The 26,333-nt window shown below is 41.0% G+C and overlaps 1 protein-coding gene across 5 annotated transcripts in view; it reads right to left on the bottom strand.

Annotated features, from left to right (window-relative positions):
- Positions 1–26,078, bottom strand: part of kdm2aa (lysine (K)-specific demethylase 2Aa) — a 34,271-nt gene extending 8,193 nt beyond the window's left edge. Inside the window, exons 1-19 of one of the 5 annotated variants that reach the window (XM_083928863.1) lie at positions 25,957–26,078; positions 19,762–19,900; positions 14,841–14,919; positions 14,639–14,685; positions 13,831–14,009; positions 13,611–13,717; positions 13,348–13,441; positions 12,939–13,092; positions 11,395–11,510; positions 11,178–11,304; positions 10,805–11,061; positions 10,572–10,649; positions 8,141–8,268; positions 7,161–7,284; positions 6,226–6,354; positions 3,711–3,794; positions 1,198–1,233; positions 908–1,013; positions 112–744 (exon numbers count right to left, since the gene is read on the bottom strand). In XM_083928863.1, coding sequence (XP_083784989.1) covers positions 112–744; positions 908–1,013; positions 1,198–1,233; positions 3,711–3,794; positions 6,226–6,354; positions 7,161–7,284; positions 8,141–8,268; positions 10,572–10,649; positions 10,805–11,061; positions 11,178–11,304; positions 11,395–11,510; positions 12,939–13,092; positions 13,348–13,441; positions 13,611–13,717; positions 13,831–14,009; positions 14,639–14,685; positions 14,841–14,919; positions 19,762–19,900; positions 25,957–25,962 — 2,623 coding nt within the window. In that variant the 5' untranslated portion in view covers positions 25,963–26,078. Of the gene's footprint in view, positions 1–111; positions 745–907; positions 1,014–1,197; positions 1,234–3,710; positions 3,795–6,225; positions 6,355–7,160; positions 7,285–8,140; positions 8,269–10,571; positions 10,650–10,804; positions 11,062–11,177; positions 11,305–11,394; positions 11,511–12,938; positions 13,093–13,347; positions 13,442–13,610; positions 13,718–13,830; positions 14,010–14,638; positions 14,686–14,840; positions 14,920–19,761; positions 19,901–24,893; positions 25,281–25,956 lie in introns of those variants that run through there. The other 4 variants (XM_083928860.1, XM_083928862.1, XM_083928861.1 and 1 more) reach the window with 4 other exon arrangements.
- Positions 26,079–26,333: the final 255 nt, after the last annotated feature.

Here is a 26,333-nt window from a genome sequence, read left to right as displayed (position 1 = left end):
CAGTGACGACAACAACTCATTCAGTTTACGGTTCAGTTACAGAAAGTGAACACATACTGTCGGCCTGTTTAACATATTTCTAAGTGATGACACTGAAGCTGCAGGACTTACGAGTCTTACCAGAGTGTCTCTTGGCCTTGTGGGGGCGCTGTAGAGTGACAGTCAGGTAAGAGCCACTCAGCAGGTCGTCATTCAGATCAGACACCAGGAGGACTGGAGGTTCTGGGTCTGAATCCCAGCGCCCTTCCTCCTCCACCTCCTCCTCCTCCTCCTCCTCTTCCTCATCATCTTCCAGAGTGTCCATCTCCTCCTCTTCCGGGTCAAACTCCTGTCCCTCACTATCCTCATCCTCATCTTCATCATCGTCAGTCCTGCGCCTCCTCCTACGTCGCCGATGCAGTCGCTCTTTGTTTCCGTCTTCACTTTCCTCCTCTTCCTCCTCTTCTTCATCATCATCGTCGTCGTCGTCCTCGTCATCGTCCGACTCCTCGGACTCGTCTCCTCTCCGCTGCATCCTGGAGCCTCCCCTCAGCCTCACCCCTCGTCCCCTCCGTCCACCCTCTCTCATGCCTATCCCTCGCTTTAGCTTGTGGATAGAGGAGGAGCCAGGAGTCATGAGCCCTCCTCTGCTCCCTCTGTGTGCCGAGCCTCCTCTCAGCAGGCTTCTCCTGTTGGCACTAAACCCCCTCCTGGAGGAGTGGCTCCCTCCTCGTGCATGGAGTGCCATCTTTCTTCTCTGAGAGGCTGTGGAGATGGACAGAAGGATGAGACAGGCCAGAACAAAGTGATCACAATCTCAACAAAAGATATGTGGACGATGAAGTTCAAGTACTTTGTTTTTGTGATTAAACTGTAACACAATAACTGGCAGGCAGGAGGCAGTGAAAACGTGCTAACACAGACAAACCTTCATCATCGTCATCACTGGCAGAGTCATCTCCATCACGGCTATGTCTGTGTCGCCGGTAAATCTTAGCCATACGAGCATCCAGCAGGGACGAAGATTTCCGCTTCTGGACGTGCAGGAAAAGAAGGGTGGGAAAAAGAAAATAAAGAGACAGAATGACAAAGAAAATGAGGACAGTATGGAGAAGGGAGGTATGGAGTAAAACAGAAAAAAAACGGAAATTGTTAAATAACTTGAATTAAGAGTATTTAGAAATAAACCCATTAAAGAGACCTCCAATGAACACTCACCGCTGGAAGGCATTCACCTTTGTCTCCTTTAGACTGCTGGAGGAAAAGGACAACATGTCAACATCAGAAGGGACAGAAGAATGTTAAAGAGCTGACCCAGGCTTTTTGACAGTTAGCAGACAGTTTGGGCTTCATTTTAACAAAGGTTTTTGAAGGATGTAATCTTTTTGGACAGAAGCTGCCATTATGTTCAATAACCAAACCTGCAATCTATCTGTAATCACAAGGGAAAAGAAGTGTGCTTTGCAAATACTGTCACTGCTGTCAGAGTTGAAAAGCCTCTGAAGGCATATCATGAAACATTGTCCAAGCCTCCACTGAAAGCCAAAAGGAAAATACTGTGTGACTCATTAAAAGTTGATCCAGAACTGAGGCTCTTGCTATCTTCTATTATCTCTCAATTCCTCTTAAATTACATAACTTTGACCAATGACTAGAATATTATTTATATATTATTCAAGTGTTCTGAATATTATATAGTTCAAAGTTCAATATTGACATGCTTACCATCAGAATTCAGCATTTTTTACTTTAAAATAACAGCATGGAACCTGAAAAAAGTTTTCCAAGTGTGCATTTCAGAAATGTGTTACAGCTTGAACACATAACAGAGCTACAATGCCACAATGCATTTCTGTTATTGATTTTGTGTGTGTTGCATTACTGACAACAAGGCTGTAGTCAGAAAATTTCACAACACTCTCTCCCTGTTAAGAACTGACTAAAAGCCTTCAGACAGTCAGTTACTGCAGCAATGGGAAAAAACTGAACACAAGGGACAAGCAGTTCACTGCCAACATTTGCAATCTGAAGAGTAAAGTTAACACATTTAGAAAAGGTGTGTGCTGAAGGTAATACTCTCGCAATTTACCATGAATAAGTTTACTAAATAAAGTTTATTCATGTAAAGTTTATTTAAACAATTCAAAGTGGTGCATAAAATTCTATGTGACACACGTGTGTTTACTCAAACAGATTTAAAGACAAAATTGATTTATTTATAGAATGAATTAGAGAGAGATATTATCATGAAGAGTAACTCGCTCTCTTCCTGTTTACTGTAACAACGAACAAAACTCCACTGACACATTTACTCAAACCAAACTCTAAAGACTGATCAGGGTGGTGACTTTCTGTTTAACATTCATGAAAAACTAAACAAAGAGACATTCATCATGACAGCTAACGTTACGCATTCTCTTCCTGTTTTTAACACCTGAATTCACTACGGAAACCGCCCTCCTTAAAGTGGAACAGCGGCGCTCAGAGTGGCGTTAATAACGGGCTGTTTTGGGCTCAGACGCTGAATCATCGATGTTGTGCTGTTGTGGTAGAACAGTTCTTTTTTGCAGTGGACACTTTGTACCTTTTTGGCTTCTTTTTAACTGTGAAATGATCCCAAACTTATTCTCTGCCTGTTCCTGATGTAGTGGTGTGCATCCGTAAAAACGGTCCGTGTGGAACAATGATCCCTTTGCTGAACAGGCCTCATAACACACAAGATAGGATCTTTTTTTAATTGAGTATTTTTTTCAGCCCCAGGCTAAACCATTATTGTCTTAACTTGAGAAAACCCGGCTACATATTGTCCACTATGATGAGCCATGATAAAAATAATTTCAAAAAAATATGGAGAAGTAAAAAACAGCACAGAAACCAATCTGAGCAGAAGGAAGCTCCAAAATGAAAACAGCTAACAGTCTGAGAGAAGAGGCACTACTCTTGGATAAAGTATGAATCGTCCGTCTCTAACACCATCATTTGAATATGGACATTTACACCAAGAGTTGTGGCTGTTCTCGAGAAAAGGTGGAATGGAAAGAAGGGGTGGGGTGCACTTGACAGACGGGGTGGATGTACTCGACAAGAGTAGGCGGCACCTCTCACCAGTCTCGAGCTGATTGGCTGAGAAGGCAGAGGGGCCGCCACCAATAGAAGTGAGGCTGAGGAGGAGGAAGAGCAGGAAGGAAGAGGAGGAGGAGGGAAGAAACCGCAGCGGACCACCTCCCCATCCTGCTGGGTGCCCACAGGACCCCCTATGGTAGCAGAGGGCCCAGGGCCCAGTCTGAGGACCAGGGGGCCACGGGGACGGATGTGCTGGTGGTGGCCGGCAGCCAACGATTCATCGCTGCCTGATGACTGACGGAGTTAATTTAAATGAAAAGAAAACATAAAATAAAGCAACCAAAAAACAAAATAAATAAATAATGAAAAACAAACACACAGGAGACACACAATACCCATTAGCTTTGACACATGGCAACCAAGTGTGTGTTAACGGTGGGATAATAGACAGTATGCAGTGAGAGTGCATCAGAGAGCTGCAGCTGTTTGAAAAGAGACTCAGAAGTCTGTGTACAGCAGAGTACTCAATACATGTACACACAAGAAGTAGACAACCCTGAGGTGTAGGGGTGTGTGTGTGTGTGTGTGTGTGTGTGTGTGTGTGTGTGTGTGTGTGTGTGTGTGTGTGTGTGTGTGTGTGTGTGTGTGTGTGATAAGACATTGTGTACCTCTGGGTCAGTGATCCCTTGGACACACTTTGGACACTCCCAGCAACTGGGCAGGTCTTTATTCACCACTCCTTCACCTTGAATCTGTAAAGGCAGATGCAGACATTATCAGTTAAAAGGAGTCAAATCAGCTTGAATCCTACATTTCCCATAATGCAACCCAATAGTGTCTTAAGATGATGAAAGTTATTTTTCAAAATTTAGAAAACCTCATTTACCCACTGACACAAAAGCACGAAAGAGTGTCTGTGGTGGGTTCACATGTCTGTAATAACAGTAGGACAGTCCAGTGTCTGTGATTAGTTCACTGTCTGTAATAACAGTTGGACAGTCCAGTGTATGTGGTTAGTTCACTGTCTGTAATACCAAGACAGTCCAGTGTCTGTGGTTAGTTCACATGTCCGTAATAACAGTAGGACAGTCCAGTCTCTGTGATGAGTTCACTGTCTGTAATAACAGTCGGACAGTGCAGTGTCTGTGGTTAGTTCACTAACTGTAATAACAGTAGGACAGGCCAGTGTCTGTGGTTAGTTCACTAACTGTAATAACAGTAGGACAGTCCAGTGTCTGTGATTAGTTCACCGTCTGTAATAACAACAAGACAGTCCAGTGTCTGTGGTTACTTCACTGTCTGTAATAACAGTAGGACAGTCCAGTGTCTGTGGTTAGTTCACTGTCTGTAATAACAGTAGGACAGTCCAGTGTCTGTGGTGGGTTCACATGTCTGTAATAACAGTAGGACAGTCCAGTGTCTGTGGTTAGTTCACATGTCTGTAATAACAGTAGGACAGTCCAGTGTCTGTGGTTAGTTCACATGTCTGTAATAACAGTAAGACAGTCCAGTCTCTGTGATTAGTTCACTGTCTGTAATAACAGTCGGACAGTCCAGTGTCTGTGGTTAGTTCACTAACAGTAATAACAGTAGGACAGTCCAGTGTCTGTGATTAGTTCACTGTCTGTAATAACAGCGGGACAATCCAGTCTCTGTGATTAGTTCACTGTCTGTAATAACAGCAAGACAGTCCAGTGTCTGTGGTTAGTTCACTAACTGTAATAACAGTAGGACAGTCCAGTGTCTGTGATTAATTCACTGTCTGTTATAACAGCGGGACAATCCAGTCTCTGTGATTAGTTCACTGTCTGTAATAACAACAAGACAGTCCAGTGTCTGTGGTTAGTTCACTGACTGTAATAACAGTAGGACGGCCCAGTGTCTGTGGTTAGTCGACATGTCTGTAAGAACAGTAGGACAGTCCAGTGTCTGTGGTTAGTTGACATGTCTGTAAGAACAGTAGGACAGTCCAGTGTCTGTGGATAGTTGACATGACTAATAACAGTAGGACAGTCCAGTGTCTGTGGTGGGTTCACATGTCTGTAATAACAGTAGGACAGTCAAGTGTCTGTGGTTGGTTCACATGTATGTAATAACAGTAGGACACTCCAGTATCTGTGGTGGGTTCACATGTCTGTAATAACAGCAAGACAGTCCAGTGTCTGTGGTGGGTTCACATGTCTGTAATAACAGTAGGACAGCCCGGTGTCTGTGGTGGGTTCACATGTCTGTAATAACAGTAGGACAGTCCAGTATCTGCGGTGGGTTCACATGTCTGTAATAACAGTAGGACAGCCCAGTGTCTGTGGTGGGTTCACATGTCTGTAATAACAGTAGGACAGTCCAGTATCTGTGGTGGGTTCACATGTCTGTAATAACAGTAGGACAGGCCAGTGTCTGTGGTGGGTTCACATGTCTGTAATAACAGTGGGACAGTCCAGTGTCTGTGGTTAGTTGACATGACTGTAATAACAGTAGGACAGTCCAGTGTCTGGTTGGTTCACATGTCTGTAATAACAGTAGGACAGTCCAGTGTCTGTGGTTAGTTCACATGTCTGTAATAACAGTAGGACAGTCCAGTGTCTGTGGTTAGTTCACATGTCTGTAATAACAGTAGGACAGTCCAGTGTCTGTGGTTGGTTCACATGACTGTAATAACAGTAGGACAGGCCAGTGTCTGTGGTGGGTTCACATGACTGTAATAACAGTAGGACAGTCCAGTGTCTGTGGTGGGTTCACATGACTGTAATAACAGTAGGACAGTCCAGTGTCTGTGGTTGTTTCACATGACTGTAATAACAGTAGGACAGTCCAGTGTCTGTGGTGGGTTCACATGTCTGTAATAACAGTAGGACAGTCCAGTGTCTGTGGTTAGTTGACATGACTGTAATAACAGTAGGACAGGCCAGTGTCTGTGGTGGGTTCACATGACTGTAATAACAGTAGGACAGTCCAGTGTCTGTGGTTGCTTCACATGACTGTAATAACAGTAGGACAGTCCAGTGTCTGTGGTGGGTTCACATGTCTGTAATAACAGTAGGACAGTCCAGTGTCTGTGGTTAGTTCACCGTCTGTAATAACAGTAGGACAGTCCAGTGTCTGTGGTTAGTTCACATGACTGTAATAACAGTAGTAAATAGAGACTAATTTCAGACACGACCCAAGTGAGTGTAAGCATTGTACCGTGAGACAGGCAGGATGGACTATCTGTGCACAGTTGGAACATTCCATCAGAGTAAGGGAGGGGTCTCCAGTTTCCTCTTGATTGGGCTCCTTACAGATCTCACATACTGCAGACAGAGGAAGGCCCGGCTGGAGGGGACGGAGGGGAAGTTACAAAACAGCCATATCCAACATATCACATATACATATATATATATATACATATATATATATATATACATATATATATACATAAACATATATATATATATACATATATATATATATATATATACATATATATATATATATATATACATATATATATATATATATACATATATATATATATATATATACATATATATATATATATATACATATATATATATATACATATACATATATATATATATATATACATATATATATATATATATACATATATATATATATATATATACATATATATATATACATATATATATATATATACATATATATATATATATATACATATATATACATATATATATATATATATATATACATATATATATATATATACATATATATATATATATACATATATATATATATATATATACATATATATATATACATATATATATATATATACATATATATATATACATATATATATATATATATATATATATATACACACACACACACACACACACACATATATACACATATGTATATATATATATATACATATATATATACACACATACATATACAGTATATATATATATATACACACACATATATATATACATATATACAGTATATACATGCATACATACACATAGATTTATCTATATATACATACATTTATATATATACATATATATACACACACACACACATATATATATAAATAAATAAATATATATAAATATATATATATAAAAATAAAAATAGTTACTTACCGAGAGACATTGTCGTAGCACACAGGTCTGCTTTAGTTTCCCTGGTCCTCCAAACTTCTTCATGTCTCTGCAGAAGTTACAGTCTCCACACTCTGGTCTCATACAGGCTTCACAGCGTTTACACCTGAAGTGAAGCAAAACATAAGAGCAAATGATGATGGTCACTAAAGACAGTTAAATCAAACATTTGCACAATTACATTGATTATAAAAGGTTTAAAATAATAGAAAATTGGTGGTGGCTTCAAACAACTGGTATTTTCTAGCCTGGCATCGCCAAACTAATTCGCAAATGCGTATTAGTCTGGAACCTCTATGTTTATTATAGATTTCCAGTGGGCGTTATCAACAGTGCAGACCAAAATACCTCTCTGGGTAATTGGATAGATCTACAACCAATCCGAGCAATGCAACATGATCTACAATTATAATGTTCTTAATATTATTATCATTATTATTGTTCAGCACAACACCCGCTGGATTCTTTTGTCAGCAAACAGAGGAACGTCTGTACTTCTCCAATTGTAAACCGTAGTGCAGGGCATAGTTTTGCAGGCTGCAAATTGTTTTATTTTGTTTTTTAATTGCAGATGGTATTCACAGTAGCTTAGCCATTCAAAGTCGCAGGCTTGTGCAGGATGTCCCATGTGGCACTAGTGACGGTTCTCTCTGTCCAATCAGTGGTTGTGTCAAAATAGTGACTCAAGATCTGAAAATCCTGCAAAATGGTTATGGTTAGGAATTGATCCAAGAGTTTTTGTGAGTTTTGGTAAATCAAGAATTATTTTCTAGACACAACCATAATCAATGGTCTGCAGTATTTTAAGTACCAGGTACTACCACACCTCTTGCTAATGGAAATGCGGAAATAACCATTCTAATGTGTGACAAACTAAACGTATTCTAGGGCGACTAAAATAACATTCAAGGCTATCTTTATATATGACAACATGTGTTTCTTACACACACACACTTTGTTACCTGACCCTACGCCGTCTCAGCACAGACATGGAAGAAGCCGGTTTCTGTGGTCTTGGGGTGATGGGAGTGGAGCTCAATTTAGGACGAGGAGGAGGTGGTGGAGGAGGAGGAGGCTGGTACCATGAGGGCTGGTAGAGAAGAGTAGAATAGTAAAGCGGGAACAATGGATCAGGTAATAAGAGAAAAAAATAAAATAAAGTACAAGCGCCAACACTGGGTTCAAATATGTAGAATATGGTGACGCAAACAGAAAAAAATGCATCATTATATCAATTATTATTATGTATTATATCAATATTGTGAAATATATATTTTTATATGATACTTGCTGGTTTATACCCGAGGAACGGTTGTTTAGACTGTTACAGTACATAAGAAATGATAGTACACTTATAGGGATACAAAAATCTCATTTTTATTACTGTTATTTTTCTGCTGTTAAACAAAAATATTGGACAAAATATGCTTTGAAATGAGAACCGGTGACTCCAATGGCAGAAGGATGAAACGAGAGAAACAGATTGAAACTGAGACCATTGTGTCTCTTCAATCATATGAAGAATACACAAAAGCCATTCTTACAATTAATACACAAGCAGCTGTTCGATGGATTCTTTGCAGTGCAAAAACAATAAGATGAAGGATCAGAAATTCCAATGAAGATATCTTTGAAAACAACCCTCACAACTCAAATATGTTCTGTAATTATTAAATAATACATTCATGTTATGGAGTTTATTCTCACACATCTTTTTCACCAGGAGCACTGTAGCCCCAACTGAAATCTAAAAGCGCGCCTGACAACATACGGCACTGCTCTACAGAGTGAGATAAGAAGCGGTGTGACGACCATCACTACACTGATCAGATCAGTCTGTGTGTCACCTGCTGCCTCACTCGCTGCGCTGGGCGGAGAAACAAAGTCAATGAATCAGTTAAACACTGTTGATTTCTTCCCAAAGAGGCGGCATGAAAACTATTTTGGTTTGGTCATTTTTTTGCTGTCACTCGGCTCGGGCGCTCGTCACATATGGAGGCTTCAGGTCTGTCAGATCCCGACACTGTGAACAGCTGCGGGGCTCACGGGTTTGTGTTACTGTGCTGAAGGCACTATCTTTTTACACTGCTTACATATTGTTCCTGTCTTATCTGTCACTCTGTTGCTGTTTAGCCTCTAACAGATTGATATGTTGAGACATCTGGTTACACATGCGCGACGAGACATAAAATTTGTCGCACACTCTCAAAGTTTGGTCGCAAAATGCGACCTGCCTTATTAATGATTTTGGGTTGGATTTATACAGCGTCTTTCTCAGTACTCAAGGTGCTTCACAGAGTCCAGGTTCCATTCATTCACACAGACATACATGGTGGTGGTAAACTATGATAGTAGTCACAGCTGCCCTGGGGCAGACTGGCGGGAGTGTAGCTACTGATCAGCGCCTACGGCCCCTCAGACCACCTCCTCAAACATACAGCAGGTACACACATTCACGTGACGCAAGGTGGGTGAAGTGCCTTGCCCAAGTAGGGCATGGCGGGGATCGAACCGCCGACCCAGAACAAATAATGTAAACATACTGTAATCGATGCCTTCGTCTGGCAGATAGGATCAAAGTTTTAATATGGTTATCATACGTATATCACAGTGTTTAATACAGTCTTTATTTTTGTGGATTTAGTTTGTTTTATTTTTGGTTCCAATGTGTTTGTTTTTAAAGTTAGATTAATCCCACACTTGTAGCTTCTTGAATCCAATCAAATGGATAGATATAAAAAGTCATGACATCACAATGTGGAATGACACACGACTGCTGTGTACTGTTCTCGTGGTTCATGTGGATCTCTGGAAAAAGGGAAATAAAAAAGAGAGTTGCAGCAATGTCCTGTTTCTCAAATGTAATCAGTGCTGTTGACTAATGACTGCACTCAAGTTGTTATAAGAGTGAGAATGAAAATGCTTCACGGTCGGTCCGACCTTCTGATGCTGCATTAACTGTGTTTGCATGTCTCCACTTTACAGTCGTTTTGTCATTAGTAATGTCCACACTTTACTCTCCAAACAACATTTTTCCCCTTTAATCCATATCTCCAACTAGAACCTCAACTTCACAATCATTATGTTTTTTTTTGTTTACCTCTGTCGTGATGTCAGTATGAATGAATATTAATTTGGGGTGTTTCAATGACTATTTATAGGTGTCTATGGGTGTAACAGGAAGCTGCAAAAGCTGCGCCACATTTAGAGGTGATCCTAATTTATAAAGGGAAACAGGCGTGAATATCGGAATATTTTTGTGTGCACACTCTTCCTGTGTTTCATCCGTACGCCTACGCACAGTTTTATAAATGAGGCCCCGGGTCATAGATTTCTTTAGATAGAGAGAAATCCGTCCCCGTGCTGTGTGTTTAAAAAGTGAAGACTGCTTACCCTCTTTGGCCACTTGACAATGGGTTTTCCTGTGTAGGACAGTTTGGGATTGTCATTGGCATGTTCCTTCAGAAGAGCCTGCAGGACAGCAGAGATGAGGGTGGTGGGAGAAAAAGTCAAGGAAAGGACAAACATCTGTCATCAGTTCAGCATTAAATATCAAAATATGGGTTTTATTACCCCACCAGCACAATGACTGACTGACACACACACCACAACAGAACACAACATACCTTAATGTGTGTAATGAGTGCCGGGGCATTGTGTATGCCTGCTGGGACACACTTCTTGTTGGAGGGCAGAGACTCCAGTTTACCCAGCAGGTTCCACATTCCCTCCAGCTCAAGGGTGGTCATATGGACTTTAACTGAAGGTTTGTCAGACTGTTGCTCTGAAGCATCTTCATCACTGCCACCCTCCTCCTCCTCCTCCTCTTCTTCATCCTTCACCTGCTCACAGGTGGGATCCGAGCCAGGTGGCTTCTTCAGACCTGACAGAAGAAGTGAATTACATATTCTATATATATACAACAAATGTACACCAATACTCCATCATCAAAAGGTTATCTTCCTTATTGATCTATCCTCTGTTTGCCTGTGATCTTACCAATGCCCAGCGTGTGTTTCTGAAACTCGGGTGTGAGGTAGGAGGTCTTTGTCAAGCTGAAGACGTAGCGCTCCAATACGTACCAGCACATCTCATAGTAGAAGGGGTAACGGAACTTCAATGGAACCTGCAGTGGAGGTGAGAGCACCACTTCACCATTACACAATCCATCACTTCCTGTCATTTGCACCTTACAGAAATGAGTGTTCTCCCCTACCCGTGTTCTGTCTTCTATGTTACAGATGTTAAGTTGCATAGGGATGTTGAAGCTGTGTAGGAAGTTTCCTCCAAACACCATAGAGTCTACAGGGGTGTAGACGGCATGAATCCAACCTGAGGACAACACACGTTAATATTCCATTTCTGTCACATCCTTGAGTGGGTGAGTGATTCATTTTAAAACAGGGTTCCTACACCTTTTCATTCAAAAATTCCAGACTTTTCCAGACTTCTCTGAGGATTTCTTGGTCAATATTTAACATCTGAACACCAATTTTAAGATGCTTATGTCAATAAATGGTTTGAAAATCCAACTTTTAACACGTATGTTAATTCTGACCTATGCCATTGTTTTGCCAAGTAATTAAAAGACATTTTTACATAAGTGTTGGAGTTCATATCAGTGAATGAACTCCAAACCCAGACATGTTTAATGCACAGCATTTTATTCAAGCTAAATGTTAAAAGAGTGCAATTAAAAACTGTGAACCTGTAACTCTACAGACAGGAACAGTAGAGATGGATCATTAAATGAATAACAGTGAACCTGTAACTCTACAGACAGGAACAGTAGAGATGGATCATTAAATGAATAACTGTGAACCTGTAACTCTACAGACAGGAACAGTAGAGCTGGATAATTAAATGAATAACTGTGAACCTGTAACTCTACATACAGGAACAGTAGAGATGGATAATTAAATTAATAACTGTGAACCTGTAACTCAGATAGATAGATAGATAGATTTAACTTCTGCCTGTAGGTTGGTATAAGATGGACCATGCACAGGTCAGAGAGCGATGGAGTTACAAAAGTCTGAGTTTTTGGAGATTAGGAGCAGCAGTTTGTCCATTGTGTTTGCCAGGGAGCGAGCATTTGTCAGATGAAGAGACGGGAGAGCCGTACGTAATCCCCACTGTCTCAGCCTGACGAGCGCTCCTGCACGCTTCCCCCGACGGCGTCTCTGTCTCCGCGTAATCCCATAGAGAGCCGCTGTGCCTCAGACCAAAAACTCCGGAAAACTTCCAGGGTTATGGAACAATGGTGGAAATTTAAGAACAGATGTGTCTGTTATGCATAAGAGTTCATCTATGGTGTACTGGTATGCGAAAATTACTGTGAAAATATCAAAAAGTGCAAAAAAAATAAAAATTCCCATAGCGTAGTCAGTAACGCCTTTCCAGATGGTTCTGCCTTTGCTGTTCTCATACTACATTTTCTTCTCTTCCCTCTCCATGGCAACCCAGCTAGAGGTGCATACTGGTGTATGCGCCATAAACTAAGTGTGGTACAAAAGGAGCATGAACAGTGGGTGCCCTTGCTATGTGTACAGTCAGCATAGTCACTTTTTTGAATTTCCCCGTTGCGGGACTAATAAAGGAATTCTTCTTCTTCTTCTTTTTTGAGCTTGATGGGGTGGTCAGCCTGGACCCTCGTGGGCATGCATGGATGAACACAGTTACATCACATGGACCATCGCAGACACATGGACACTGAAGGTATAAATTAAGCCTGAGTAAGTGAATGAGTTAAAAGTGTACCTGAGGGTATGATGAAGGTGCATCCCTGCTTCAGTTCGATCCTCTGGCAGTCAGCTGCTCGGTCTCCCAGGAAAATGTCTCCCTGTTTCCCTGACAGCACCCAGTTCTCATACAGCTCCAAGCTCTGGGGGGTTGGAGGGATCAGCCAGAACACCTGAAAACACACAACTGAAATTCAAACCATACTCCTCTCACTGCACTCAACAACATGAGGTCACTTTCTAGTTGTTGACCAAGTAAAACAGAAATCATTTAAGATGCACCCTCTGATTCTGAACTTTGCATTTTAAAATAAATGATAGAAAATAATGTGTTCTACAACACAGAAGAAGAGTATTCTTGTCTTTAGTTAACAATCGTGAAAGGGTGAGGCTGTGAGAGGAGACAGTGTTTCCCCCTCTGGGCCCACCTTGCTCCCTCTCAGTATGTGGTACCACACGGAGGTCCCTCCAAAGTCGATGTGAAAGTCTGTGTAGCAGCCCTCGACACTCATCAGACAGTATCTGCAGACACATGCAAACATCATCAAATTTTAGATTCAAATGTGAATAACTCATTCCATCTAACTTATTTCATCTTAGAAAAGAAAGAAATGCATTTCTATCATCGAATAAAGTCATTTTTCCAGTCACAAGATTTGACTCCAGAGAAAAGTGAACGTGTGGGTCTTACTTCTGTACTTTGGGGTATTGCATGTCGTTGATAGAGTTGGTCGAGTCTCTCTGTCTCTCTTTCAGGTGACGAGGCCACATGTTGTCCACCCAGTCTATTAGATCTACCTACGCAAACACACACAAAGTCACTGTAGGTGATAAAAATGCTTTGGTTTGCATTGGGGAATATATATAATACACAAAAACATGATCCAGTTTCACAAAATGTGTGCACGTACTGTGGCAGGTCTCCTGACCAGGTTCTCCAGCTTGGTGTGGCTGAACTCCAGACTGATGACATTATAAAGCTTCTCTCTCTGAGGCGGAGGGGTCTCGTAGTAACGTGTCCACTGGGCCATGGACATCTCTGTCCCCTTCTGAGTGCTCACGTCCATCACATCTATCATACGTCTGCTACCTGAAACCGCAACATACAACTTTGATGAAAGACCGATTTAATATCCAAGAAACACAAATTTTTTTTGTACAATAGAAAGGGAACCATATCAACCAATAACCAAGTCAGGGTTTGAACACTCTACTATATTAAAAGGTGGTCATGGGTCAGTTTCCACTGGATTACAGGTCATCAGGTCCCATGAGTACTTTTTTCCCCTTTTAAATAAACCAATTGTGTGGCACTGTTTTTGCCTTACTTTTATGTTGAACAAATTTGGTAATTAATAAATAAAAAATAATAAAGGGATTTGTTGACTGATCTAAAGTCTGACTAGATGTTAGATCTAAGCCAAAGTCAAAGTCTATCTATGTGGAACCGGCCTCAGATTCTTGCATGTGTTGAAATTTGCATGTCGTAAATTAAACATTTCATAGTTTTGGATTTATTAATTGTTTTTCAATATGTCAGACTAAATTATTCATCAGGAAATTATTCTGTACATTAATTGAAATTTGAATTATCAGTATTTTCAATCTTTATGCTCACAGGGATGTTATTATTGTGTTTTATCAGGATGCACAGCTGGAGCCAGGACAAAACCTGAGACTTGTAGCATCTTATTTACTCATTTAAGTCTGCAGTCTTACCAACGAACATCTTGACGTCATTGACACTGAAGTCAGGATCAGGCATCCTACAGAACAACAAGAGGTTACTCATCAAGTCCTATGTTGGGTGGTTTATTGATCAAATCATGTTTTTTACCAACAGAGAAGAGCAAAAAAGCAAGTTAACAGAAGCTTTGATCAAATAGAATGAAGTAGTGAGGTAGATGTAAAGGATGCCTACTTGATTCCCAGTCCATCAGGCTTCTCAAAGAGGATTGGGTCCCTCAAGCCGCTTTTCTGGATGAACTCAACTGTCAAGTCTAAGAAATACAAAAAGCACAAAGAACAACGTGTCACACAAAGTCTTTTCATTTATTTTCATTTTTTTATCATTTACAGGCATTTACAGTGACAGGCAGTGCCACTGGTGACTACAGCTGCTTCAGAACGCTGCTGCTCAGACTAAGACCAAGAAAGTGGATCACATCACTCCAGTTTTGAAGTTTTTACACTGGTGTCCCATCTTTCAAAAAAAATTATTTCAAAATACTACTGCTGGTTTATAAAGCACTGAATGGTTTAGGGCCAAAGTACATTTCTGATGTTCTTCTACACTGAGGGGCATGAAGACTAGTGATCGACCGATATGTTTTTTAAGGTTGAGGCCGATAGCGATTTTTGGAGCCGATACTAGTTTTGCTCCCTCAATTTACATCAGAAAAATTACAAAATGATAATAAATGTTACGAATCTCAAGTTTTAAAAAAAGGAACATTTATTGACCTTAAAAAAGGCGTCTCCAGCAACAAGGCGCTGCCTGTGGATGCCTGTCTGTAAATAATGCCATGAAAAAACTATCAGCAAGCGCAGCAGCCCGCATCGGCCGATACCGGCGCTATGCTTATGACTAAATATTGAGATGCAGATGTGTTCAGGCCTGAACTGTAATGAATCATGAGAACTTTGGGGCATATTGGACAATGTATGTTGAAGTTACAACCACTTCCTGTTTCACGGCGAAGGATGGTCGCAACGAAAACAGAATTTGATAAAAAGCCAAAAAGCCGGTGAGTGTATATCTAACCTTCCTCTTCTCTCTAAGATCCTCGAGAAATTAGTCGCCTATCAGCTATGTGACTTTTTACATAATAATGAGTTTTTTGAGGACTTCCAGTCAGGATTTAGAATGAATCATAGCACTGAGACAGCACTGGTAAAAAATTACTAACAAAGTTCTAATCGCTTCAGACAAAGGACTTGTCTCTGTACTTGTTTTACTGGAGTCCAACAGGGTTCTGTCCTTGGACCGATTCTATTCACCTTATGCTTCCCTAGGGAAGTACTCCATAAATTTTCATTGTTATGCTGATGATACACATCTATATTTGTTGATCAAACCAGAAGAAACTGATCATTAAGCTAAACTTCAAATGTGCATTAAGGAAATAAAAAGCTGGATGACCTGCAATTTTCTGATGTTAAACTCAGATAAAAATGAAGTCATTGTACTTGGCCCAAAGGCCTCCGAAACTCAATATCTAAAGATATTGTTACTCTGGATGATGTATTGTCCTCCAGCACCACAGTAAGGAATCTGGGTGTTATTTTTGATCAGGATATGTCCTTCGATTTCCACATAAAACTAACGACAAGGACTGCATATTTTCACCTGCGTAATATTGGGAAAATTAGGAACAATGTGTCTCAGAAAGATGCAGAAAACTGGTAAGGCCAGGCCTCCTTTGCCCTTTGGGAGCTGCAGGGTTTTGTATCTGATCCTGGGTTTCTTTCCTCCCCATATAAATCTCAATATCCACCCATCCCATTCAATAAACTGTTTTTGTGGGATCATCACTGGCAGTGACTGAAACAGATATAGAAGCCTTGGTAGGATATTCATCTTAACTATCTCTATCCTTGAGCTGAAATCAAAGTTGGTCATTGACCATCTCTCCAAGTCCCTCCTAATTTCTTGACTTATTTTTGTGTAGTTCGCATCATACAGTTTGTCCAGTCCTTTTGTGATATTTACCCCTAGGTCCACTTGAGCTTATATGTGTCCTTTAACTCTTGAGATGGAGAATAGTTTATTGACAGAATCTGTGTTTTTGTGACATTCATTTTGTATCCTGCGTAGATTTCATAGTTCTTTAATAGTTCCATAGTTTTAGGGAAGCTTTCATTAGGTTGTTTTAGGAAAATTAATATATCATCCGCAAAAGGCCCTATCTTGTGCTCTTCCTGTCCTATTGTCACCCCTTTAATTTCTCCCTCCTGCCTAATCATCTGAGCTAATGGTTCGACAAACAGCGCAAAGAGACTTGGTGAGAGGCAACAGCCCTGCCTCGTTCCCCTTTCCAGTATGAATCGCTTCGTCAAACTACCATTTATTATGATCCTTGCCATTGGTTCCTGATATATTGACTAAGGGCGTGATCACACTGTCCTCCCGGACCACGACCCGGACTTTAGGGTACTTGTCCCCCCTCCCCCCCGCGCCCCAGCCCCGTTTGTACTCACACTACCTGGGCCTCGGCCAATGCTTCTTGCTGTCCATACGCCCTCAAGCCTTAACACGTCACACGCATTGATCGCGTGTGTGTGGCTTTGTTTACAAATCTTTCCGTAGACCTCTGAGTTTTTGTGCGTCTTGTCGTCTGTTTTTGAATATTTTCATCCGACCAAATCTGCAGTAAACACAACGTGAACCTTTCACCACCTGAAAAAAAAAATCTGTCTCCCATCGATTTGTATTTTCTCCTTCCAGGCTCTGGACAGGATATTTTCTTTGGTCTCGTATTTCAAGAAGTTGACCACTATGGACCTCGGGGTTGCTCCCGGTGGTGGTTTCTTCCCCAGGCTTCTGTTTGCCCGCTGTATGTGTAGTTCAGTTCCCTCCGGTATCCCGAGCTCCCGGCGGAGGAGCCCGTCCACTAGCTCTGGCACTGATTCATTATCCTGTTCGGCTACATTATAAATTCTCAGGTTGCATCGTCTTCCGTGTCCTTCAACCTCGGTCAACTTTTCTTGTAGTTTTGTTTGTTGTTTTAATAGCGTAATTATGGCCTCTTTAGCGTCCGTGTTCCACTCTTCCAGCTCTGAAATCCGCTCCTGTGTCTCAGTGATATCTTTTCGCTGCTGTTGTATTTCCGCAATGTTTTTTGCCATCTTGCGGTTCGTTTCCTCTGTGAAGCCAGCGAACTCTCTCCTCATCTCCTCTTTAAATTCTTCTTTGAATTTTGAGAGGTCCTCTTTCATTTCCCTCCTGAGGTCTCGTATTTCCTTCGTTAAACTCGCAAGGCCGTCTAGCACCGAGCCGAGTTGTTGTTTAGGGTCGCTGTTTCCGTCGTCGGCTAACTCGTCTTCAAAATCGTCTTCTTGGTCTTTAGATGTCATTTTTTTCCGTATGCTTCTCTGTTTTCGTCCCCCACTCATTGCGTGTTAGTGTTAAAATTGAATTCTCTGTTCTTTCATAGTTTAGGGGGTAGTTTTTCTTTAATCGACTCAGGAGCTCTACTCTACTCTGCCATCTCGCTCCGTGACCCCGGAAGTCGCAATGTTGTTATTTTTAAACTGATTAATGATGCTGCTATAGGCCTAGTCTGCCGGGGGATAATCCTGTTCCTGATACTCTGAGCTTTTATCCTGTCTGACTGTATCATTCATGTCTCATCAATGCATGTAACTAATTCAAGTCCTTGTTTGCCACCATAATTATTATTGTCATGCTCTGTCACTCTAGCTGTGCCTGTTTCTTGCTGTTCTGCTGTAATAACTGCCATAACTTGTAAGTCATATTCACATTGCTTTAGCTATCACTATAGTCACTGTTACTCTTCGGTTGCTTGCATCTCTGGAAGTGTGTCTGTCTTTGGGCTCACACTGTCCAGCCGTACCGTGCCCAAGCACGTTTCACGGGTAAAGCCTAGTTCGTTTGACCAGTGGGAGTGCAACTGTACCGCGTCTAGGAGGTAGAAGGACGGACCATGAGCGGAAATTTAAAACAATGGCGGCGAAAGGTTCACGTTGGTGTCATGCGATGGAAAGATTTGTAACCAAAGCGACGCATCGCGATGACATCAATCAGTGCGTGTGACGGGTTACGGCGTGATGACGTATAGGCAGCAAGAAGCATTCCGCCGAGGCCCAGGTAGGCGGTGGGGGGGGAGACAAGTACCCTAAAAGCAAGGGGCACAGTACGGGATTGACAGTGTGAGGGCGCCCTTTGTCTCTCTCTGCCGGTCGGTTCGTCTTTTCTCTCTTCCTCTCTCCTTTTCTTCCTCCCAACAGATGTCAGTCCTCTATAGAGCTAGATCTGTCCGACGTTCCTGCCTGTTAAAGGGAAGGTTTTTGTTGCCACCGTACTCTACAGGGGAATTGTTTGGTCTATGTAAATCATAAATAAGTCATAGAGTGTGGTCTATACCTACTCTGTAAAGTGTCCAGTGTCCTGAGATAACTTTTGTTATGATTTGGCACTATAAATAAAATTTAATTGAATTTAAGGATCACTTTTTTATAGAACAGCTCTATACTTTGTCCTTTTAGTAAACAAACTAAACAGCCTTATGTTATTTATCTTATTTACACAACAGCAAGTAAATTATGTCTCTACATGGTCGCGTGTTTACAATTCTCAGAAAACTCCGACAGCGTTGGAGATTCACTTGTTAAATTGTTTAGGAAGACGCTCCACTCCTAACGGTAAAAACGAAACTGAAACTTATCAGAGATCCTTTATTTTTTAGTTTGAGAAGATGATTCTCTCCTACAAAAAAAAACTACTAAAACAGAATCAAAAAAACTGAAATTATTTCTTTATTTTGTTGTGCATGAAACTGAAAAGTGATTTTTGATTTGACTTTGGACCGTTTCTGTTGGTGACCTTTTGGACATCATTAAAAAGCCATTGTCTGATGCAGAGTGTAGCCCATTGTGCAATACACTGTTTTGTCTGGTGATTTTTACTGTTGATGTTGTCAGGCAACTGTTTGTGTTAAGCTCTTGAGTTAAACTTGTTTCCAATGTCAAAATGTGTCTTTTCCACTCCAAACTTTGAGAAAAACTTGTTTCCCATGTTAAAATGTGCCTTTTCCACTCCCATTTTTACAATCAGAGAAGCAGCTTTCCACATATACACCTCACCGACTGTGCTCGCCTACCTTTTCCCTCCATACGCAGGACCCGGTCAGAGCTGAACCTCTGACTGTGCACTTTCTCCTCCAAGTCAAACATCCTCCTTCCATCAATCTCCTCATCTGAGATGCCGTCGTCATGGTAACGCCGCCGGGTACCGGTCCGCTAGGAAGATGAAAGAAAAGGTGGATTGGTGAAAATATAAAAAGAGGCATAGGTGAATGAGGGTGTTTTCACACTTGGTCCCTTTCAGCCCTTTCAACTATCTCAGATCGATGAATCAGCATTTTTTGTGCATATGTGAACACTCCAAAAGAACTCAGACCTCCTCCTGAGTATGGTTCGCTTCAACTCCACAATGCGTTTGGCTTCACTCGTGCATTGTGAACACAAAGCGCTCCGGGTTCACTTCGCCCTTTGCTGTTGTATTTCAGCCCTCTAAGCTTGCCCTAGTCGAGCGCTTCGGAAAAAATTAAGTTCTATTTATTTTTTTCGAAGCGCTGCTTTTAGCACCAGCAAGACTAGTGGATGAGGAGTAGTTTGGTCTGAGGATGAAACTATACACTCAGGGTTTTACAATGTTCATGTCCTGTAGAAGCAGAACATAATATCACAGATATCCATCACATTAGATATTGATTGATATTCATCACATTAGAGTGTCAAATAGCTACATTGTTAAAATAAAAGTCCACAAAGACTGTCACCGGTGTTATAAATGTTGATTTTCTGTACACTGTGAATCCATAACATGAGTGTTGTCATGGCAGCTCATCTAGTCTACTGTAGCACAGATGTCACCATCATCAGTTAATTGGCACACAGCAGTGGAGAATAAGTCAATAACAACAGTAACCAGTGGTTGAAGAAGCAGGCTACTCAGATCTTTTACTTCAGTAAAAGTAGCAATACCACAGTGTTAAAAAACTGTTACAGTTAAAAGACAAAAGTACAAAGGTATTAGTATAAACATATACTTACCCAAAATAAATGTATTAATTATGCAGACTGACCCATTTCAGATTAGTATTGGATTATAATAAATGCTGCATGAATGGGTTCAACACTTAAATGATGCAGCTGGAACAAACTCATCTGTCATATAGAAGTATATATATATCAAGTTAATTACATACCAGTGTTTCCCCTACCATTATATTAGGGGGGCGCTGAGTATTTTCTCTTCATGCTAATTTATACTTCGACTCCACTACAGTTCAGTGGAACATATTCTACTTTTCACTCCACTACATTTATCTGATAACTTACCAATTTAGATTTTTGCCTTACACAGATATACATTTGTTGCAGGGTAAGCACATAGGCTTCTACTTAGAGGGCCAGTACATATTCACTTGCGGGAATCTGCACGCATTGTGTGGTTTCAACTGAGCTGCTCTGCCAGTTACACGGTAGAGTCAAAAGCCAATTGTATTGAATATATATTTACAGGGGCAATCATTGCCAGAATTATTAAAGGTTCAGAAGATGGCTGTGATATGTGTAAATAAATAATTATGCCCTCAAACAACTTTTGTCTTTAAGCTTTAATAACAGGCTATGGGTAAGTCCACACCATCGAAAACAACCTTGTTTTTTTCTCCATCATTATTGAAAAGTTTTCTGTCCACATGGCCTCGGCTCAAGAAATCTCTGCGTCAACACAAAACCAGTGAAACCGGCTATAAATGCTGTAGTACACATGCCAGGCCTGGGTGTGGAGCTGTAACTGCCACAGAAATACACCAACAATGGAGAAGAAGAGACGGGGAGACGCTGTGGAGAATCATAATACAAACACCGGAGAGTATTGTCCTCCTCCATCCTAGAGAGTAATCCACTGTTTCTGGTGTTATTGGAGACTTGGAGACTTTTCGCCAAAGAAATTCCAGTCAAAAGCAGCTGGACTTGGTTATTTGTCTTGGAAGACGTTTAAACGCTCATCCAAGAGGCTTCATCAGTTCATTTACGTATCTGACCAGGCTGGGACTGGTCCAAATGTTTAGTGTGGAGATCCAGGTATTTAACCTCTAGTAGGGGCGTTCACAAGGCCGATGATCATCATCAAATACAAAGAGTAGTGACTTCTTTTACATTATAAAATTTGCTTCCCTTCAAAAAGAGGAACAAAATATCTTAACATTGCTTTCAGACATTGGCTTTAACTTAACAGGTGACACAGGGATAATCCAGGCTGAGCCTCCAACCCCCCTGGCCTCCATAATCTGTCCCACCTCTTCACTGGTGTCTGCCTTCAACCATACAATCAGTGTGTTTCCATGCACATCAGTAACCTGAAAATGGTCTGATTGTTAAAGGAATAATCACATTATTGAAGTTCCCCTCTTATACATGAGAGGGGGTTGAATGGGAAAATGAGGGAGTAACTCTTCCTCAGGTACAGAAGGTGGAGCCCCACCAACATACAGCTGGTTCAAATACAGCTTTATTTTCACTTTCACCTTTGATAAAAATCACAAGCGTGGGGAAAATGGCCGACTTTCTCAATTGGATGGTGAAACGTACCGTTCGTAAACATGTGCCTTGTCCTTCTGTTCTAAGTTTGGTGAGGATGGAGCGGATATACAAATGGATACAATCCAACTGGTACCCCCTGGCTAAAATGCTAGTGTATGGAAATATTGTATGCAAGTTGTGTATAACTGAACTAGGGATCGACCTATATGGATTTTTTAGGGCCGATGTCAATAACGATTTTTTTTCTCACCAGGCTTAGAGACAGATATAGACTGCCGATTTTCTTGAACCGATATTTGGAGGCGATACTACATTTGCGCCCTCAATTTACATCTTAAAAATTACACAATGGTGATAACAAATGTTACGAATCTCATTTTTTTTTTTAAAAAAAAAAGGAACATTTATTGAACTTAAAAAGGCGTCTCCAGCAACACGAAGCCTGTGGACGCCTGTTTCTAAATAATGCCGGGGGAAAAATATCGGCAAACGCAGCAGCGATGCATCTGCCGATACTGATACACCTAAAAAACGCAAATATCGGCCAGCCGATGTATCGGTCTATCACTTAATTGAACTAATACATTTTACATGACAGCACATTTCAGGTTTCTTGTATTGATAAAAGATGATGGAAGTGCATCAATCTGTTTGTGACAGTATTCATTTTTATCTACTCAGCACATAAATAAACATTTTGATAAGGTTCAATTAAGTTGCAGTAGGTAAAGAGCGTGGTCGATTTCAATCAGAGTGAGACCTCTTCTAGATTCCAAAGCCTGAAAACAGAGCCGAAAGAAAATGCAGAAGTTTTATCTCACAACACTTTAATTACAATTTGATGAAAGTTTAATATGGATATTTTGCCAAACATTGCCAAAAATGAACTGCCTACCCCAGGTTTAAATTAGAGTTTGTTTTTGATGGATATTTTTGATCAAGAAATGTAGATTTCCAGGTGGATTTAGAAAGGGAAGATTGGTTGGTTTTCTAAATCACATTTTTTTCACGTGTTATTTTGAGCTGTTGTTGTGCATGTACACTGGATCCTGTGTACCGTTTTATGAATGTGCCGCAGGGCAATTGAAGAATAAACTTATTACCCTCTGGCGGACAGCCTACAGAATGGTGACCCTGCATCAAATCATATCTTTAGCATTTCTGTACTTCAATTTCTTGTCATTTATCAGCCAACATACATGACATAAATAATGAGCCAATATCGGCCTGGTTGGACTAATACATTACACTTACCTTCCCATCCCTTTCACGAGGTTCATCACGTTTCACACTCACATTACAACTCCAACTGAACACCACTAATCATACTGTACATTGTCTTTTTTCACAAACATGAAAGGTTGTCAAAAGCATTGATACTTTTCAATACTATACAATATCAGCATTGATAGTATTGAAAGCACTAAAACTATTTAAAAAAATCTGATCTACAATCAGATTTTCATCCCAACTCAGCACAGGTTAAACAGCATTTTCTGTTCAACAAATTCTGGTATTATCACAATCTTACAAACACATGACAGCCATATACACACACACTGGGAGCTATATTTTAAGCTATGCCCTAATTTGTGTATTCATAGAACAATATCTCTAACTTTAAAGCAAGGAACTCTGTCTGTGTGTGTGTGTGTGTGTGTCTGTAATTCACACATCTCAAGAACCGTCCATCTGATCTACTTCAAACTTGGCTTGTGTATTGCTTGCATTTTGAATTTCAAAATATTATGACACAGATTTACTTCCATACTGCGTCATCTAACTATAGGAAAGAATCTATGTAGGCTTTGCACATAGGACTGTCCGTCACATAGCTCCAGAACCGTTCAGCTAATTGACTTCACACAGGTTGCCGAGGACCCAGGGGAGTGATGTGTGGATTGGATGAGCAGTTCTCGAGAACAGGGGCTATACTGGCTGCTCCAAATGGGCACTGCACTTGTGTAAATAAGATTTCATCTTCAAAAATTGCACTATATCACTGGTTCTCAAACTGTGGTCCTTGCACCACTGGTGGTACTCAAGCTCTCTCTGGTGGTACTTGAAGGAATCTCCAAAATAAAAAAGGAAACATCGTATTGCTAAAATAATATAATACTATGAAACTACTTCTGTGGAAATGTGAAATGTAACTTAAAACAAGTTAAGCATTTCCTGTCATATTCTTGTTTCAATATCAGCCTGCTACGCAGTCACGTTCATGACTTAGGAGCGAAACTGTGATGGTAAGAGAGTCAGCAGAGGTAAAAGCATTGGTTTGAAAATTCTGACATGTCAGTTCCGATGCTTCTCTTTCAGAGAGCGTGGCTGTGGCTGACGACAGTCAACAATAAATGATCTGATTAGGAATAAACCTTCCTGTCCGTAGCTGAATAGTGTACACTACTGCAGTTTAACATTTTCTGAAGTGGTACTCATGTACAAAGTTTGAGAACCACTGCACTATATGGTTATAAACTTTGTGGGATGTGTTTTTTGAAACCAGTTAACACTTGTCATTGTTTAACTAGCAAATCTATAGAAAACGTGTAGCCTGGCGTCTAAGCATATACACACAGCACCCATTTCTTGTAGCCTACATTGCATTAATGTGGCTGGTGAATTAACCAATGGAATAAGAAAATAAAGACCAAAGTGGCCAAATGCACTTCAGACTTACCAGCCTTTTGCTGTACCTCGGTTTGGAATCATCCATTATCACTGGAAAACCGAGCTCTCTCCAACCAAATGCACGTGTTTAACGAGGCAGAATATTAAGGAAAACCCAGCAGAAAACTACCTTAAACTGCACCGCCACTTGGCTCCATTGGAAAGTAAACAAGCAACTGGAAGGCGTGCGTTCACATAGGTAGTTTTACTTGTTACACCAAAAAAAGTGATTCACTTATGAGTCTCCCGACCAGGTCATTGTGATAAGCAATGTGTCGCCTCTGAAGAGCTCTAAAACTCGTCCAGCGCTAACGTGAGTCGCTCCATGTCTGCTTAGACTGTACACAGGTTCGGTGGAACTCGGCTGGATATGGGGAGCTTACTGTGGGAGCCCCGCTCATTCAAGTATTACTGTACTGCACAAATGAGGTAATATACAATTATCATTGTCGTTAATTCAAGACTGTCTGAATACTCGAGCTTTGTTCCTTGCCTTCATCATTCCAAGTCGTGTCCAGCTAATGTTAGCTTTTGAGAAGGCGTCCTGTTCGTATCGATAGAAAACTCAACGTGACCTGGGGTCGTATTAAAGAAGCAACATCCACATAGTTCTAATGCTCTGCGAGAAAAATGCGTACATGCTTGCTGTTATTACTAGCATAGTATAAAGTTAATGCGGGTTCCGAACAGCCGCCATTTTCCATCCCATCACAAAACATCACATGTCCCGCCCACAACAGTACATTTAACCAATCAGGGATATCCCAGCGCGGCATTCATTGGACCACAGCGTCAAATATTTGTGAGCTGTGATTGGACAGGTATAGCCAATAGACATGGGAAGGGGGTGGTAAACCACCAATAACAGCACAATTCCAAAGCAACCTTAGATTGAATTGGTTAATATATCCCAATAACGGTTGTTATTGGACGAAACCCCCATCAGTCAAGACAAGAAGCCAATCAAGCGACGATAAAACGCACTGACCACCGCCCCATTAACGATATAACTAGTCATCGCTCTTAAACAACCAGAAATACCAAAACAAAAGAATGCGTTTTATAATGCTTACCCCCATATCCACGCACTTCCGCCCACCTACAAACGTCGTCAGTAATCCGAGATGTGTGACGTCTTGTGTGTCCCGTATTTTAACTCCCAGAGGCTGGCATCCAAGGGACACGTTGTGTAGCCTTCCCCTCAACGAGGAAGTGCGTGTCGCTCCATACATGGAAGTGCACTTCAGACGAGCCGTTGTTGATTGGCTGGGAAATGTTGCATAGCTCTTGTGATTGGCGGCGGTGAGGTGTCTTTCAAACACGTACAGCGTGAGTACGGCGAGAGAGAGGAGATCTTGCCAAACTGTGATGCGCAGTACGAATGACGCCAAACGCAAATAACCACTTGAATGCGAAATGAATACAGTTGGATTTAATTCTCGTCAACAGG

Source organism: Echiichthys vipera (assembly GCF_963691815.1).
Source record: "Echiichthys vipera genome assembly, chromosome: 2".
Lineage (NCBI taxonomy): Eukaryota > Metazoa > Chordata > Actinopteri > Perciformes > Trachinidae > Echiichthys > Echiichthys vipera.
Note: the sequence above shows the minus strand (reverse complement) of the source record. Positions and strands in the feature narration are given on the sequence as shown.